The sequence below is a fragment of the Aspergillus puulaauensis genome, chromosome 2 (assembly GCF_016861865.1).
Source record: "Aspergillus puulaauensis MK2 DNA, chromosome 2, nearly complete sequence".
Lineage (NCBI taxonomy): Eukaryota > Fungi > Ascomycota > Eurotiomycetes > Eurotiales > Aspergillaceae > Aspergillus > Aspergillus puulaauensis.
In genome coordinates this window covers 3562447-3576537 of record NC_054858.1, presented here as the reverse complement: position 1 = coordinate 3576537, position 14091 = coordinate 3562447, and the positions used below count along the sequence as shown (strand labels likewise).

The window sequence follows — 14091 nt, the reverse complement described above, 5'->3', positions numbered from 1 at the left end:
AATTAACTAGCAGTGCCTAGGCTAGGTATATCGGTGAATACAGTATACAGTATACAGGTAGCATAACAGGAAGGCAGCCCACTCGGGAAAGAAACAGTAACAAGAGGTTGAAAAGTGAAACAAGTCTAGCGGCCCCAGCTGTCTGTTGATCCCCGGCTATCAGCCTGTCGACCAGCCTTCGTACGCTCTTCGATGCCTTTATCTGTGCAGTTCAAAACGCCATCGCTATGCAAAATCGTTTGTTTTTGGTTTGTCTTTTTTTTTTGGTGTTTTTCTCATAAATAATATCAATGGTTTATTGGGTAGAAGGGGTGGCAGTAGTGCCACTATGGCGCCTTAGGGCCTCGTGCATTTCAACCCGAAGGTCGAAAAGGAGATCGTCCATCTCTTTGACGGTGTTCCGATCTAAGGAGGCGAGTTTGACCTGATCGATGAGAGAGCGGAGGGAGGTTGATATTTGTGTGTTCTGGTTGGGCTGTGGTGCTGGCACCGACCCGGCCTTTGGCTCTGGCTCCGGCTCTAGTTGTGGTTCCTGCTCTGGTAGAGCTGGGGGTTGCTGTTCCCGGATCGGCTCAGAGGGTACGTGATGATCGATATCGGTTTCATGCTGAGGTTTGTTCGTCGTGGCCTCTTCCTGTGCCTCTGGTGGGACTGATTCCAGCACCTCTGCCATTTCGACGTCATCTGACTGTTTCGGTGGCTCTTCTTGACTAGGATGCGGTTCAGGTTGATTGACTTGAGGCCAGCTCCATGACTCCAGATTCTGTTCAGAAGTATTGTCCGTGAGTGGTGGCTGGGACTGCTGCTGCTGCTCATGTGCCTTCTCTTGGGCGCTTTCCCCTGTCGCGATGGCCTCTTGGTTGGAAGTTTCTGCCGCTGGCTGGGATTGGCGTATCTCTGACCTGCGGTTCTTTTGCTTCTTGTTCTGCTTCCGCGAGCTGTTCGGCCGGGGCGACTTCTTTGGCCCAGGATCTTCCTCCGCAGGTGGAAGATCAGGTCCGGGAACACCGCTGATACGGCCAGATCGTCGTTTCTGGGACTCCTGCATTTCCGTTTCCTGTGCAGTGTCTCTATTCTTCTTGGACCGGTCGCGCTTCGGAGTTACAGATGCAGAATCAACCGCATTGTGCTTTCGCTTCTTTGCGACTGAGTTCGCGGGCGACGTAGGGGTTTCTCGGGAAATCGTGGAAGGCTTCGGATTCTTGGATCTCATGGTTTGGCTGTCTTCAACTTCAGCTGTCGGTGTTGAGGTGGAAAAAATCCTTGATGAGCGGCGGCGCTCGCGCTCCTTCTTAGCAATCGTGGTCCAATTTTCCCCTTCTCGCTTTCGTTTGCGTGTGAACGCGGCTGTTTGCATATATTCCGCGGCTTCTTTGTCTGCTGCATCACTTCCCAAATCCACCGCGAATACTAAGTCATGTTCCAACTGGGACATAGCTTGTGTATCGGTATCTTCGCTAGCAGATTCCACGGCAACATCGGGATTCTCGTTATGCGGAACTGGGGTGAGTTCAGGTAGGGGATCGGGATCAGGAACAGCAACGGGATTGTGGGCAGGTTCGTTGCAAAGGGCCTTTGGTCCTTTTGGCGTTTGTTGCATTTCCTCCGTTTGGTCCACTTGTTGACGTTCAGTGCTCTCGTTCTTTGCCGGAGATTTCTCCGCTGCAGAACGAAGGCGACTTCTCAGACTCTGCTGAGAAACGCTCTCCTTATTTTGCCCAGTTTGCTCATTTTGCGTCGGGGCATTATCCGGCCTTCCTTTATTGGGAGACTTCTCCTTGCTGGGCGTCTTGGATCGCCTAGATCTGTTTCTCCGTTTATTATTATTGCCGTTCCTGCCTTTAGTTGAAGGCTGGGGAGTGTTGCGTCCCGAATCAGTACTCTGTCGTTCAGGCTCAGGCGGCGATGAAGGAGGATCGATATCCATTGACTCGCCGGCTTCAGAAAACGACGGGGGAATCGCGGACGCCACTGATGATGTTCGGCCTCTGATGGCAGGTGTTGGGGACGAACCAAGGAATCCGTCTTCATTCTCCGCAGCGACAGCGGCTATTGTAGGGGTTTTAGGAGTCTCCGTCCCAGATTCTTCGTTTCGTAGACTGCGTAAATGAGGAGGTGTCATGAACCCAAGCTCCCTGGGCGTGGTCGTGGGAGGAGAGGAAGAGCGGAGGCTATCGATCATCGAAAATACCTCCCTGTGCCTTGTGGTGTCCTCTTTAACAGATGGAGGAAGTGGTTCTTCCATATTAGTGGTGTTATCTGCGGTCCCCTCAAGCGCAACTTGGTCAAGGCTCGATTCCGTCTTTTGCAACGTCGAGGCTGCCGATTGAGAGCCCGCAATTACTGGGGACGATTCCATGTGCGCAGAATACGAAGACCCCGTGGGTGCATCCAAGATAAAATCGATTTTAGACTTAACAGGGGCATCTTCTGATGTAATTTTCGAGCTTTCAGTGACAAGCGTATTGGTATGCTGTTCAAGTCCGGTTTCCAAGTGACTGGTTTGTGGCGCCAGGGTAGAAGGTCTATCAAGTACCCCTGCCGTCTGAATATCAACGCGGGCTTCGAGGTCCCCTAAGGCTTGGGATACGATGGGCGGACACTGTAAAAATCGTTGAATTCCAAAAGAAGATCTCCAAAAATCTGCAAATCGCTTCGCGGTGGATATATGCGAGGACATCAAGCCCGAGCAGATGATATGCTCATATTTCTGGAGATTCCAAGCGTCATGAGGCAGGATTTGCAGAATATTCAAGATGACTGTCGAAATTGCGCGACACTATACCGAGTTAGTTAGAATATATGCTATCGACATATTCCATGCACTTACAGCAGTAAGAATCCTACTCTCGACTCCATTTTCGACGGTATATTTGCGCGTTGCGTCCTTCAGATATAGACCAAGGGGAGACTGTAGCTTATCAAGAAGCACAGACCTAAAGGTAAAGGTGCCTGATCCCAGGAAAGAAACGAGTGACTCTATGAAGACGGCGACGCCATCCAAGTTCTGAGGATCCGGGAACTCGTAGGACTCCGAAAGAACCCGGTGTATCAATCCAATTAATGCATGGGGATGTGGAGGTGAATTTGTGTTGGGGTTCCCACTCTTAGCTCCACCATCATAGTCGAAATGAATTGATAAAGAATGGTTTATCATGGAAGACGCCGGTGAATAGGCACTGCAAACATTAAGGCCCATCATCTGACCCGCTAACGGCTCCAAAACCATTGTCGCGATTGAAAAGTCTCCTCTTTCGGTTCTCATAACACGAACAAATGCATCCAAAAGTCGATCCCAGGCCGGAGACTTATCTGCAAATCTCAATCCCTGGCAAAGAATCATGAACACGGTGGTGTAATCCCGCGTAATGGATCCGTCCCGTTCACGAGCCGACTCAATAGGAAAGGAGCATAGACAATCTGCAGACAATTCCGCAGCTGATGTCCAGACAATCTGCGCGAAACCACCAATTCCAAAAAGAAACTCGCTGTCATCGCTACCATCGCTACCATCGGGATATACATTTGCACATTGCCTCAAAATATCGAGTCGTGAGCCTCTGGAAATTTTGCCACGACATGATGATTCAACAATGTCTTTGACGAGACGAGAATATGCTGCAGTTGGTGCTGGGATTCGGGGGACATCACTGATGAGCCGGAGTAGGTGTAGGGTGGGACTATCAGGGTGGTTGCTGGCTTTGGAATTGCGGTTCGTAGGCGTGTTGGAGGTTTGATATGTTGAATCTCCTGTTTTAAAAAGCAACTTCTCCGTAAACGGGATGCTTCCTAACACAGCTATCATAGTGGTTGACAGGAATCTGAAGCGTTCAAAGAAAGTGTCCATTGTATTCTCCCCAGCCGCATTGAGGGACGAGGGCCCTGCTTGCCATAGCCTTTCCAAAAGTCCCCAAACATGGGTTACTGTTTGCATCGACTCTTGGGAAGGGGTTATCTCCTTGCTTGCCGCAAATGCTAGGGCATGAGACAGGCTAACCCATGCAGTGGCAATGTTAGACTTTGCCAGCTCGGGGTCCCAGACAGATGACTTCAAGATATCCTCGAACACCTTCAGCACGGAAGGAACTCTTGACCTAACCCACTTGCAATCCAAGGGTGGCAGTTCTTCGGCAACGATCCTCTTTGGCTCATTGACGCGGTTGTCAGACCAAGCTTTAATAGGATGTGAGCTCCACAGCATATTCGATAAAGCATGGGCGAGTCGGTCACTGAGACTGGAAACGGATGCAAATATATTTGACGAGGGTGAAGCGATATACTCTCCCCAGACAATATCGAGCTGCTGATGAGACGCATCTGGACGGAAAGCATAGTAGAGCAAATTGTAGTAACTCGCAACCACCAATTGGCTAGGCTGTGTATTTTGTTTTTCGTGCTTTTTCCGTTCAAACTGGGACAGTATTGGTTTGCTTAACATCCGTAGTAACGATGGAGTAGTTGACTCGCTGATGTTAACGACTAGAACAAACCGATTCCAGTTACCGATCGCTTTTGACTTGATTTCAGGGTCACTGCAGTTGAAGCATTTCTGAAGAACAAGAACCCATTCCTTGAAATGCTGCCATTGGTCGATGTTGAACCGCTTGTTTCTCAACAGCAACGTTATAACACCCCAGATCTGCGGAACGTGTTCACCGGTTTCGGGACTTGTCATCATCCTCGACATACGCTCGCTTATCTCTGATACCAGCTTCCTGTCGTTTGCAAGGGGTCGATCGAAAATATCGCGAAGTGTTTTTGACAAAGTGGAATTCGCGCCAGACGCCATATAGACATTGAATCCAAGCTCAAGCGCATTTAATCGAACATTTTTGATCTGATGAAGCAGTCCAGATACGAGGTGGTCCATCCATAACCCAGAATGAGAAATGAATGTTGATTTAGATAGTTCGAACAGGCGTTCATATATCGTCAAACGTTGAGAGACCACGGAATTTCCTTTAACCCGATCGGTCAAGCCATGTAGCATTTCCAGTATTCGGGTTGCCCTAGCAGTTGTGATAATTCTTGTCGAGAATTTTTGTGTTGACAAAACGGTAAGGTAATGAGTTGCGACGGACTTGGGTAGTTTGCCATCTTCGAGGCAGTTGACAGAGTGCTCCAAGAGGAAAAGCTTGAAGTCTTCAGGTAGTTGCGGAGAGATTTGAGGATGCCAAACTAACACCACAGAGAGCTTCAACGCATATATAACAACATTAGTATCCAACGTTCCGCCTTTTTTGAGGTCGCGACTAATATCGCGTTGGATGAACTGCGTGATCAGGTCCAGCTTGCGCACGATTTCATCCTCCGTTGGCACTTTCTCGTATGCCCTCAATGCACCAAAGAACTGCATATACGCATCAATCCTCGAACTGGTTGATTCCCCAGCCAATTGCTGGGTGATCGACTCTAGAAGCATTGCAAACGATTCGGGGGTGTTTGGGATGACGCCTGCTGGACTAACAGGGCCTGGCGAGTTGGTCGCTTTGAGGATGGACCTAGTCGGCTTACGGTCATTCGAGGGTAGGAGGGCTTTGATTTCGCTCGGCTTCGCGTCAGTGAATGAAGGGGCCTTGATGAAGTTCGGCCATGGTGAAAAGTTCACGCGCTTGGATTGGCGGCTCGAGGGCGCCCCGGTTGAGTCATTTTGCAGGAAATGAGATTCGATAGGTGTCTGTACAGTCACAGGTGAGTCTTCCGTCCGATCTTTCTCAGACAGCATACGAGACGCAGTCCTTGGTGGAGTCGGCGGACGAGCAGACAAAGGCCCCAGAACGTCTACCATAGTTCAAGACAGGAAAGAAACAGAGTGTAAGAAAGGGAGGTAAAGGAACATTGCGGTACCGCCAAGCTCCAGGAACGGACTCAGGCCACTCTGTTCCTATCCTGAATGTCGAGAGCACTGCACAGGTGATGTTTGACGGAGATCATGTCGAGATCGCCTGCAGACGCCGGAGAATACGCCAAGCCACGCACCTTGAAAAGACGCGGCGCTGCGGACCGTGGACGCGTTAAGTGGCAGCGCGTTCGGTGCCACAACGGTAAGGCATCAAACATTCCGCGCCAAGGCACCTGCAGAGCGGCAGCCTTATGCGTCAGGCCACCTGCGGAGAAGCTGACTGTTCCTTCGGTGGGGTTCTGCTGTTTCTATGGCTTTGCCCTCAAGGCTCAAAGGATCAACTGAACAATGAAATCGACTCCAGGGCGCAAATCATCTTCTGTTTCTTTATTCCTTTAGGTCGTTTGGCTCCTTAGGCCCGTTTCGACCTATTTTGTGAATTGCCTGGTACGCTTTCTTGCATCTAACCCCTGTTTCCCCGCCGCTAGAGCTTCTTCAGGTCTCCGTGCGATCGACACGCTGCTGCTTGACCGATTTTCTGAACATAGCAAGCTACAAAGTTGCGATTGAATTTAGCGAAACAAACGCTGAGTGAATATGGATTTCCGTGTTCTTCAAGGTCCAGGTACGCCGCGAGTCACCGTAACTCTATTTTTGCTGTCACAACGCGCTAACTCAGACGTTGTCAGAGAAACTGCAACAAGTTACGAAACTTCTAGATAGCCTTGAAAGGGATCTAAAGGATAAGTCGTTGAACTCTGCACGTAAGTCACAACAGCGCAGTAGATACAACTTCTATGTGCTAACTCATCCCAGAAAGGACCCAGACTCTCCTGCAGCTGAGGCAACATGGCACTAGTCCCGACAACGCGGGTCCCATTTATTCAAAAAGGGTAATCTCAAGCACTTGTCAAATGCAGCCATGATTCATTCTAATTCTTGTACAGGGGATTGAGATTTTGTCAAAATATGGCGTTGACGGAGAGACAACGGATGTTCGTCACGCCGCCCTCCGCTGCGTCGCAAATGCTCTATTGTTGGATGAGAACATGCGCCAGCTATTTGTAGACACTGGCAGAGGTGGAAAGTTGGCTGAAATGCTGAAAGTATGGCACCGTCGCATGCGCAATACTCGTAACTAACCGAGTCAGTGTGATTCTTCCGAACATGAGATGGTTATCAGCCGTGTACTTTTCCTTTCAACATACGAGACAAACATGAGCTTTGACGATCTTATCAATAATCACTCCCTGGGAGAAAATGTCAACTATGTGAGTTGGTTGTCGTATCATGAATCTAAAGATACTAATCGTCGCGCAGCAAATCTTTCGACACTCCAAGCAGTTCCCGAAATCGGGCAGAAAGCCACTACCACCAATTGATGAACTAGCATTTATCGATACTCTGAAGCTGGTATTCAATGTATCAAAACTTTTTGAGGATTTGGCACCAACCTTCTCGCCGTCGATTCCCTACATTTTCAAAATCATTAGCCGTATTGACATTCCTCTAAAGCCATTGGACGGCCTTCTTGGTACCCTTTTAAACTGCCTCTCGACTCTTGACCTTGAAAACAAAAAGGAACGGTCCTATGAGAGCAACCCACTTTTTCCTACTTTCAACCAGAACTGCAATGTCGACAAGTTGATCAATATTTTGGATCAAGCAGTGTCGGCATATGACCCGCTAGAGCTCGAAACAAAGGCCATACCACTCCTACACACTCTTGTAACAATCCACGAGCTTGCGCCGGATGGTCCTCGCAAATATATGCAGTGGCTTCTCTTGCCCGATGATAACGATAGAAATCGACCAATCGGGCAGTCCGACACGCTCTCTTCGAAACTGCTCAAGCTCTCAACAATGCCATACCGGAACCTTAAGATTGCGATTTCCGAACTGATGTTTGTACTCTCTGGAAAGGATGCCGAAAGCCTAACCAAGAATATTGGTTATGGTTTTGCTGCAGGCTTACTTGCATCCCGAGGCATGGACATTCCGAAGTCTGCTGGTGAAGCATTTGCGACGAACTCTGAAGGGCTTGATCCGGAAGTCAACCCAATCACGGGCCAAAGATGGGACAAGGAAAAAGAAGACACAGGCCCGCCCATGACCCAAGAAGAAAAGGAACGAGAGGCGGAAAGACTATTTGTGCTTTTCGAAAGGTAAGTGCCGGGTCGCATTGTCATACTGCTTATACTAACTATACGAACAGGGCCAAGGCAAACGGCATTCTTGGAGTTGAAAACCCAGTCACACAAGCTCTACAAGAAGGAAGGCTCGAAGAACTACCTGACTCGGATAGCGACTGAATAGGGCATATATAGGTTGATGAAGTTGACCATATTGAGTATATATTTACGCGCAACCCCATTACCCACATACACGAATTGTATTTAACTCGACCTGGAAGCACCATCTATATCCAAAACACAAGGAAATAGATTTTCACACCTTAACAGATCTTTTCCGTAGGTAGCGACTCTTATAACCATAGATATGGTGGTGACCGCCAAGCCGACCACCAATGACGTACTGTGGGGGTTTGGGCGGCAGCACAAATTCTCGGCAAAAAAATTGAGCATCGCGGGGCTATCCAAGTTGTTTCAACCACCATCTACCAATATTCGTCCAGTCCATTTACACGATCATATTGTCTGTCATTTACTAGTCATCTGATACCCCCAAATCCACCAAAATGGCCGGCCCATTCGATCCAGAGCAGGCGCAGAACCTGGATGATGTAGGTCCCTTATCGCATCGACCCCTCTAGACCCTCCCAAGCAGAGCTGACAATAAAACAGATGGAGAAGCAGTTCGCCGTCAAGGGTTCGTCTCACTAATCCCCGCTCCCTCCGGCCGCTACTCACAACAATGCAAAACAGCCGTCGAACACCTCATGACATACTGGTCGATCCTTGAGAAGGTCCCCGGCTCGCAGTTGCGCTTGACAAAGATCGACGATGAGATCTATGAACACTTCAAGCAAGAATTCCCGGAATTCGACCCGGCCGCGACAATCAACGAGGATACTATGAAGAGCAAGGAGGGCAAGGAGAAGTGGCGCAATTGGATCAACCAGTACGAGAAGAAGATCCACGATTTCAACTTCGGGACGATGCTTCGCGCGAACCCCAAGACTGAGTATGAGAAGGAAAACACAATTTTCGGTAAGTGGCTGGATGGACTGACCGGTGCGCTGCGGGAAGAGGTTTGGGTCTAACGGAGTACAGCAATGCGCATGCAGTTTTACGCCGTTGAGATCTCGAGGTGAGCTTGGCTTTCTGCTCCAATGGACATGGTGACTCTCGGATTGCTAACGACTGATTGACTTTAAGAAACCGTGCTGGTCTCAATGACTGGGTGTACGAGCAGGCACAGGCACAGAAAAACGCCAGCTCATAATTCCGCTTACCACCCGCCGGGTCTCCGGCATCTAGAATTTAGAATCTACAAATTACCCATTTCAACACGCTGCATATGCCGAAAGATCTCGAATCGTCCAATTATTGTAGACCTCCAACAATGACTGTTTTTTTATGCCTTACCGTGAACCCACGTGGTGCTAGTGGCCATGGCTGCCTCGTGGCGCTGCTGGGTATGTTTGTAATACCTCGTTTCCTGGGAAGAAGTGGACATGAAAAGGCGGACATGTATTTATATGGGATGTTTCTTTGTTTGGAGGGTGGCCATGTACTCTTGGTAGTAGCGGTGCATGGCGCGCGCAGGGCCGCAGTCAGCCCCCGCCGGTCAAGAACAATACTACGCCAGCCCATTGATCTCATTGCACCAAACCAACTTCAATGTGCCCGCATTGGGATTTTGGGGGGCCAAATTCAGCCATGTTGAGTTTTTTTGTTCTTTCAAACAACAAAAGGAAGGATGGAAATATTAAGCAATGTCGCTGTGTCTATGTGTTCCTCTGTCCTTTTTGTCTATATCTGGTTCCTCACTGTCCAACACTCAATATACCAACATCAATGAATAAACCACAACCACGAAGTGCTAGCCGATGATGGCTTATCTAAAATATTTACAAAGCCTCATCGGGACTCCGAGACTTCTCAACTTCACAACAAGGAAACATGTCCCAACCCTAGCGATAGCCACTCTTTCCTGCTTCATCGCCAGTTTTACCGTGCCGTTGTTTTCCATCATTCTGGGCGATGTATTCAACGACTTTGCTCTTCTCGGATCCGGAGATATCACTGGCGATGCGCTAATCCCGAGAGTTTCGCGTCAATGCTTGCAGTTTCTGGCCTTAGGTGTGCTCGGATGGTTCTTCAATGGGATTTACTTCACGCTTTTCGTCGTTTTTGGCGAACTGCAAGCTGCCAATGCTCGCAGTAAACTATTCGATAGTCTACTGAAGAAGGAACAGCGTTTTTTCGAAGAGCATGAAGAAGGAGAGCGGACTTTTTTAGGCTGCCTTCAAATGTGCGTCCCCAGTATTCACCCATTATTCAGGACTGATGCAATTACAGTCAGGTGCAGGAACTCCAAACAGCAACATCAAACTCTCTGGCGCTTGTATTGCAGTACATTTTTCGCATTCTCGTGTCTCTTGGCGTATCATTTTATACTTCGTGGAACCTTACTCTCGTTATCCTTGCCGGAATTCCATTCGTCTCGCTCATAGTTCCTTACTTGACACCCAAGATTAATGCTGGCATCCAAGCTCAACAAAATGAACTTAAGACGGCTTCCAAAGTTGTTAATAATGCGGTTACATCTATTGACACCGTGAAGTGTCTCAATGCACAAGATATTGAGCTGAAGAAGTTCACCGGCGGCGTGGACAATGCTGCGTCGCAGTATACCAGGATGGCACGTCTTAACGCGCTTCAAATAACCGCCATGCGGTTCATAATGTTCGCCATGTTTGTACAAGGCTTCTGGTACGGAAGTTATCTTGTGACATCGGGCAAGCTTTCAGCCGGTGATGTACTGAGAACGTTCTGGGCCTGCTCTGCATTCGCCCAGGCTATTGAGTGGTTGATGCCGCATCTCATGATTTTGGAGAAAGGCAAGGTTGCTGCTGCCGCCTTACAACGCACGTTAAATGATGGGCTGGAAGCTACATCTTCGCGGGAGATGCAGGGGGCGCTGTATCCAAGTCATTGTGATGGCATCATCGAGGTGAAAAAGGTGAGTCGCTTTTTTCAGGCCCTTGTATGCGACTAATATTTTCCAAGCTATCATTCGCATACCCTTCCCAGCCAGACCGACTCAGTCTAGACTCCTCGAGCTTTCTATTCCCCGCTGGAGGGACAACATTCGTCATTGGAAAAAGCGGCTCCGGCAAGAGTACACTTGGACAATTACTGACTCGGTTCTATCTACCAACGTCAGGCGAGATATTAATTGATGGGTATCCTATACAGACTCTGGGTATCAACTGGATTCGGAACAACGTCACGTACGTCGAACAGCGAAGCATCCTATTCAACGAATCTATATTCAAAAACATTGCTTTTGGCAGCCGTGACCATGAGAATATTCGCGAAAGGGACATGGAGGAATCTATAAGTCTCGCGATGCTAGCTAGCATGGTTGGAAATCTTCCACATGGAATTGACACTTTCGTTGGCGAAGGAGGTAACGCGCTTAGTGGAGGCCAGAAGCAGAGAGTTGCCATTGCAAGAGCCCGGTTGCGGGATTCTCCTGTCCTTATATTAGACGAGCCTACAAGTGCTTTGGATGGAACAAATCGGGTCCAGATCATGAACTCCATTCGCAAATGGCGTGAGGGCAAGACCACTATCATCATCACTCATGACATGTCTCATATCAAGGAGAACGATTTCGTTTATGTCATGGACAGTGGTTCTGTCGTTCAGGCCGGGTATAAAGAAGAGCTCAAAGAAGACCCGAAGTTGGGTGCCTTTTTTCATGAAGATGAGGACCAGGAGGACGACTATTCCGAGACGGATAACAATGATGGCGACATTTCCGTTACATCGTCGTGGTCCTCGGATGACTTTTACAGCCCCCCCCCGCTACCTCCAAAGGACTCATACATGACTTACCCTGGCAACCTCCGGGATGATCTAAGAAGCTCGCTATGGAGGAGTGATCAAATTGAGGCCTCCCTCAGAAAAGACCCATTTGTCAGCCACAATGAAATCGAAATGGATGACCTCAGTATGAGGACTCAAAGTGTTCGTTTCGATGGCCCTTCCAGAACCTCCAAATTGCGCCGCCGGCTCAAGGTACGTCGGCGAAAAAAGCCCTCACACAATGAAACGAGTGTTCCCCAGCAAGGCCTTGAGAAACCTATACGAAGGGCATTGAAGTCGGTCTTACCAAATTTACTACCCAGACAGCGTCTGTTTTTTGCTCTCGCAATTTTCTGCATCCTGGCTCATGCCGCAGCAACTCCGATATTCTCTTACTTCCTCGCGGAACTCCTCAAGACATTCTATAACAAAAGCAACAATAGCATGAGGTGGGCTCTAGCTGTCCTCGGAGTGGCAATCGGCGATGCATTCACAAACTATTATATGTTTTATCTCCTGGACATCTGCGGCCAAACCTGGGTCGATGGCCTTCGGAAACAAGCGTTCCGCAAAGTCCTAGACCAGGCTCGAAAGTGGTTCGAAGACGAAAGGAACAGCGCCTCACAACTAACCATTTGTCTTCATGAAAGTGGGGAAGATGTTCGTACCATAATCACCCGTTTCACTGCGTTCGTTCTAGTTGCTGTTTCCATCATGGCAATGGCCGTTGTCTGGAGCCTTGCGATTTGCTGGAAACAGACCTTGGTTGCGCTGTCGTGTGGACCGATTGTCTTTGCCATTACGAGAGGGTTTGAGACGACAAATGGTATATGGGATCGGCGATGCATTGCTACTAGGGCCGCAGCCTCGGATGTCTTTCTAGAAACTTTTTCAGAAATACGCACGGTGAGGAGCTTGACATTGGAACGTTACTTCCATCTTAAGCATTTAAAGGCTGCAGCCCAGTGTCTAAAGATGGGGTTGAGGAAGGCGATATATACAGGATTGCTCTTTGGTCTAGTAGAGTCTTCCAATGTGTTCGTCACTGGTGAGTTGGATGATCCCATTGGCTGTACAGTATTTGCTAACAAAAGCAGCACTGATCTTCTACTATGGTGCAACTCTAGTCAGGTACAATGAATTTACAGTGGACGATATTACTACTGTAAACTCGGTTCTTCTCTTCAGCCTGGCATACGCCAGCACAGTCATGACTTGGAGTACGTTTTTCAACTTACCAGCTTTGCCCACCCTCAGCTAACGAACCAGTACCCCAAATAAGCAACTCTAGAGAAATGTCTCGGCGACTCTTTCGGATCGTCGACCTTCCAGACGCTTCATCCCATGAGCACGCGGGTGTGCTCCAAATAAGCAAGGCAGCCCCAGTCCAAATCAACCATCTCAGCTTCCGATACCCATCTCGCCCAGGCGCATCCGTCCTGCGAAACGTCTCCCTCACCATCTCAGAAGGTTCCTGCACCGCGATAGTTGGACGCTCCGGGTCTGGGAAGTCAACTATCGCCTTCTTGCTTTTGTCTCTCTACGAAATTCCTTCCTCTTTAAAGACAAGCATATTCCTCGCTGGTACCAATATCCGCCAAATCCGCACACGCTCCCTACGCTCCCTCGTCTCCATTGTTCCCCAACAGCCAACTATATTCCCCGGCACAATCCAAGAGAATATCAGCTACGGGTTAGATCAGGTTTCCGAGCAAAGCAATATCTTCAACGTCCGCACCGCAGCCCGTGCAGCCGGCGTAGACGATTTTATTTCCTCCTTACCCGGTGGCTATCAAACCGTGATTGGGGATGGGGGGGTCGGACTCTCAGGCGGACAGGCGCAGAGGATAGTTATCGCGCGTGCCCTTGTGCGCCGACCTCAGATACTTATTCTTGACGAGGCGACATCGGCCCTTGATCCAGATAGTGCGGCGACCATCAAGACGACGGTGCGGAGACTTGTTGCGGCTAAAACAGGGCTTACGGTTATCGTTATCACCCACGCAAAGGAAATGATGGAGATGGCAGATGATGTTGTCGTATTGGAAGATGGAAGGGTTGTTGAGCAAGGCCCATACCGCGGTCTTTTGAGACGATCAGGCGGGAGACTAAGGGCTCTCATCGAGCATCCTGAGCCTGATAACACATAAAACAGTTCAATATAGCTAGCCAATGTAACTATTCCCATTATATGAAATACGCCTCTCAGTTCACCATGGTAGCACTGTGAATCCCCATTATATCATAAGT

General features: G+C 48.9%; 4 protein-coding genes across 4 annotated transcripts; 3 read left to right on the top strand and 1 right to left on the bottom strand.

Moving 5' to 3' along the window:
• Positions 1–295: 295 nt before the first annotated feature.
• APUU_21462S (putative telomere length regulator protein (Rif1)) lies at positions 296–5788 on the bottom strand (the record flags this gene model as incomplete). The annotated part of the gene is made up of 2 exons (XM_041700216.1): positions 296–2779; positions 2831–5788. The coding sequence occupies 2 exons, from the start codon at positions 5786–5788 to the stop codon at positions 296–298; spliced, it is 5442 nt and encodes a 1813-aa protein (XP_041553224.1).
• A 651-nt stretch (positions 5789–6439) lies between these two features.
• On the top strand, positions 6440–8154 carry APUU_21461A (synembryn; the record flags this gene model as incomplete). Its single annotated transcript, XM_041700215.1, has 7 exons — positions 6440–6467; positions 6532–6606; positions 6659–6735; positions 6790–6948; positions 6994–7113; positions 7163–8007; positions 8058–8154. 7 exons carry the CDS (start codon positions 6440–6442, stop codon positions 8152–8154), a joined length of 1401 nt encoding a protein of 466 aa, XP_041553223.1.
• Positions 8155–8540: 386 nt separating this feature from the next.
• On the top strand, positions 8541–9247 carry APUU_21460A (polysaccharide biosynthesis domain-containing protein; the record flags this gene model as incomplete). The annotated part of the gene is made up of 5 exons (XM_041700214.1): positions 8541–8585; positions 8647–8671; positions 8728–9012; positions 9076–9112; positions 9181–9247. The coding sequence occupies 5 exons, from the start codon at positions 8541–8543 to the stop codon at positions 9245–9247; spliced, it is 459 nt and encodes a 152-aa protein (XP_041553222.1).
• A 607-nt stretch (positions 9248–9854) lies between these two features.
• On the top strand, positions 9855–13991 carry APUU_21459A (ABC transporter ATP-binding protein; the record flags this gene model as incomplete). The annotated part of the gene is made up of 5 exons (XM_041700213.1): positions 9855–10279; positions 10327–10990; positions 11038–12889; positions 12939–13061; positions 13111–13991. 5 exons carry the CDS (start codon positions 9855–9857, stop codon positions 13989–13991), a joined length of 3945 nt encoding a protein of 1314 aa, XP_041553221.1.
• Positions 13992–14091: the final 100 nt, after the last annotated feature.